Source organism: Poecilia reticulata, linkage group LG17 (genome assembly GCF_000633615.1).
Source record: "Poecilia reticulata strain Guanapo linkage group LG17, Guppy_female_1.0+MT, whole genome shotgun sequence".
In the NCBI taxonomy this organism is placed as follows: Eukaryota; Metazoa; Chordata; class Actinopteri; order Cyprinodontiformes; family Poeciliidae; genus Poecilia; species Poecilia reticulata.
Window position 1 is genome coordinate 9,465,992 of NC_024347.1, and position 4,029 is coordinate 9,470,020.

The 4,029-nt window shown below is 39.1% G+C and overlaps 1 protein-coding gene across 1 annotated transcript in view; it reads right to left on the bottom strand.

Moving 5' to 3' along the window:
• Positions 1–2,173: 2,173 nt before the first annotated feature.
• The window catches only part of penka (proenkephalin a), an 11,915-nt gene continuing 10,059 nt past the window's right edge, over positions 2,174–4,029 (bottom strand). The window contains exon 3 of the mRNA XM_008433533.2: positions 2,174–2,853. Within this exon, the coding sequence (XP_008431755.1) occupies positions 2,257–2,853 (597 nt within the window). The 3' untranslated portion in view covers positions 2,174–2,256. The remainder of the gene's footprint in view (positions 2,854–4,029) is intronic.

A 4,029-nucleotide genomic window follows, 5' to 3' on the forward strand; every position in this document is an offset into this window, starting at 1 on the left:
TTTTTTCTTTATTTCATTATCCATTTGAATTTTGTTAGTTAATTCTTAAATTTCTATTTTTTGTATTATTTACAGTTTATTTGTAGGTTGATAATTGTTGATTTTATTTATTTATTTCGTTTTATTATTTTCTTATTTATTTTCTACATTTAGACAGGAAGTAATGTGGGTCAGTCCACATAGATAAGATGCAGGAAGGACTGTTTACAAAAGGGGGTGTTCTTCTAATGAGCATACATGACAATAATTGCTACAGTGCTGTGCCCCACTGCTCTGTGGAGTCTGTGTTCTCCACTTAGGGTTACAATGTCAGGAAAAAAAAAGGCACAAAGAACCCTCTTAAAGGGTCTGATTTTAATAACATCAGTAACAGCAACGTAAATGAACAAACAGTTAATACATTTTAAACATTTATAGTTTCTGCTTAAACTTAATAAAATTGAATTATCATAATTCTAATAGGCTTTTAGAAACACAAGAGGGATTTTCATTTCCTCACAATCTGACACATGAAGCCTAGGCGTAAATTCAAACTGGAAGACGATTCATCTCACCTGCCCAACCAAAGATGTCGTCATGCGCCTTCAATTCCAACCTATTGGTGACGGTCTCCTTCTCCAATCATCAAGCGTTGCTCCCTTGATAAGGTCCAGCTGTTTATCTGCTTCCGCTTGTTGGCTGAGCTTCAACCTTCCTCCTCCGCCTTCAGCTCAAGACTTCTTCAATATCCATTCAGTCATAGGGCATTCTCTCCACCACCAGTGTCCAGGCCCAAGAAGGGAAGATGTTTCTAATCTTCATACACAGCGGCTTATTCTCTCTGACAGCGGTTACCAGCGGTTACCAGCGGTTCCTCCTGGATCAGAGAGCCAAAGACTTTCAATTGTCAATTAAACCTTCTAATACCACTCACTCTCTGTGTGAGTCTTTCCAGGTTGAATTTACTTTTGATGCTTATGATGCTTCCAGATCGGGAATTTTGTGTGTACTGACAAACCAGACAATGTGTTTTCAAACATTGATTGGGAGATAATCTTCATCCAAATGTTCAGCTTCCAAATGACTTGTGCATTTTGAGCACAGTATTTGGATTGGTCTGATTGCACCTTAGGCAGTACTGCCTATGTGGGAAATTATGTCCACACCGCAGTGAGGTGTGGACGTTTGTGTTTCCTAAACATCTTTCTGGAGAATGATAAAGCTTTTTGTTTATCTAAATTATGGTTAAGTTAACCTGACTGAAATGTTTAGTTTAATTATTGCATTTGAATTTGATATTTATTGCATTTGTGTGTTTGCACATACTTATTGTTGATAAACTGCCTAATGGGTTTTTTTTTGGCCTTTTAGGTCGGGTTTTTTTTGATGGATCAGATTCTCAGATCCTCTTCTGAGCAAAGGATGGCGAGCTAAGGACAAGAACTTTGATCTTTTGAATTGATTTATTTTGAATTAATTTGACCCTCATTGTGTATTTGTAATTGTTTGTTGTTGTTTTTTTCCCCCCTATCATCAATACAAAAACACCAAAACTRAAACAGTGATTGTGTCTTCATTCACACCTCAGGCTCCTTCAAGAACCATCTTCTGATGCTGCTTTTGTAGCTGCAGTTAGCTGCGTAGCCCATAACTGTTACAGTGACTTTCTACTGTATGCAAAGTATATATACACCAATGAAGACATCAATGAGCAGAAATGTTTAATTGTCGATTTATTTGTCTCAAGTTAGATTTTTGTATGCTCAATTRTCATACTTATGTTTTACATAAGTTTTGCTTGAATGTGGTCTGCTACAACCAGAGGAAAACTCCTCGCAAAAACAATTGCCTGTGATGACCTCTAAATCATCAAAAAAAAATGTTGTTACATTTGACATRCATATATTGTTTAATAACTTATTTTTGCTATTGATTTTGTTTAAGATTTTCCATTCTTTTAGGTAAATTCTTTGTTGAATTAAAAGGGGGGTTTGTGGTGTCACACTTTAAACTTTGTGCTCTGAGTGTTGACTCACTTACTGAGGAACAGAAGATTGAGGGTTATGTTTTTGAACTATGTATGAACTGTGCCTGCAGTGTAAGTACAAAAGGATATGAAAGTAGGCAGTTGCAAAATGTTTTTGYATACCAGTCCTGTGTAGGCAGAGGTGACAATAAACTACATGACAAGATGTGCATTTCTGTCACTTTATTGATTCAATGTCTTCATGTTAACATAGAAGAAATTTCCATAACAAGAGGTTACCACTTTAGCTCCTAATCCATGAAGCCCCCATACCTCTTTTTTCGCCCACTTTCTTTTTCCCCAGACGTTTTTGGAGCTCCACCTTTCTTGCTGTTGTCCACAACCCATTGAGGCCTTCCCACACGCCTCATGAACCCTCCGTAGCGCTTTTTAAGAGCATGACCCAAAACTGCCTCAAAAAGACTGCCTTTTATCACGTCCCCTTTACTATGGTGGTTGAAGCCTCCATACCTCTTCACTGCCTCCATTTCATCCCTWCTTTCCTCAAWKTCATGATCTTTTGTAGCACCAACGATCTTTAAGATTCCCAGTCGAGTGTCCTCTTCCTCATTGTTGTTCTCCAGGTTATTCAGTGCCCTCTGGGCAGATGATGAACGACGAGACATAAAACCTCCATAACGTTTCATGAAACCACCATACTTTTTATCAATTTGATGTTTAGGTGAACGGACAGCCTCCTCAGTCATCATTGCATCCACAGCTTCCTGACTTGGCTGTTGAAGGGGGTCAGCATCCACAGAAACATTGTCGTCACTCTCGGTTAAAAAGTCCTGGCACATGYGAAGTCTCTGGGTGTCCATCACACCTTCACACTCAAGAGAGCATGTCTGGAAGAAAAGAAAACGCACCGTTAAAACTTTCACTGGCGGACAGCCAGGTTTCTAATACGGCAGTCCGCCGTAATACGCCGGCTAATAGGCTGGCAGTCCGGCCAGCATATTASCCGGACTAATACGCCGAATTTTACCCACCAGGCAAAGCGTTGCCTGTTTTTATTTTGATTTTAAAAAAATAAAAAAGCTTACTTAATTTTTTTTTTATAAGACGTACTGCAAGCATCTTTTCTGCACTCAGCATTTCACTGGCAGAGCAGAATAATTCCAGACAGGTTTATATTTGATGTATTGCACAAGGCATGAAGCCAGGAGCAGAACCTAATCACACTGCTTCTGCCTCCGCGTACCTACTTTCACTCAAACTGCACACAGGTTCACCTGTTTGGGCATTTCTTTAAACGCACTGTGATGACTCATTTCTTTGGAGAATCGTTAATCAAGGTAGTGTTGAGACGCTTAACTAATGTYGAGAAAGAGTTACATGTTGTTAGACAAAAGGCCCATTGCAAATAGTTACATTTTTGATTCTGTTAGATGCTAAGGCCCATTTCTCAGAAAACAAACTTATCAGGCCACAGAGACATGGTGTGATTTCAGTGAGTGTCTTCAGTTCATATAATCAGCTGCCCTCCTCCTCAGACGCTGCGCAGACTTTTTTAGAAACTCTTCTCGAATGTAATGGTAAAAGCGTTTCCTTTCAGCGCTGAAAGTGAATAAAATAAGTAAAGTCTTAATGATTTTGTTGGCTGATTTTATGCTCCATGTGTAAGTACAAATTTTGATTCATCTGTTAGGATTTTCCATCCTCAACAATTGGTAGCAGAGGACGGGTTTGTGTTGACACGCAAGCAGAGGTTGGATTGGCGGTTCAGGCGCAGACCTTTGGATACAGTACATTCTTCATACTTTTTCCCTGGTTTGTCTAAATTTCAGTTATCAGCCGTTGTTCATAGAAGTAGAGAAGAGATAAAGTTAAGTCTAAAGTAGTTAAGTTTAAGGGTGATCGGCTAAAACAGTGTTTCTCAACCTTTTTGGGCCAGCGCCCCCCCTTGCCCTTATTCAGGTCCCTCATCGCCCCCCACCAAAGAATTTGCAGGCTACTTTGAACTGACCATTATTTTATCATTAATATTACTATGACCATTGTAGATGTTTTGATTTTTATGC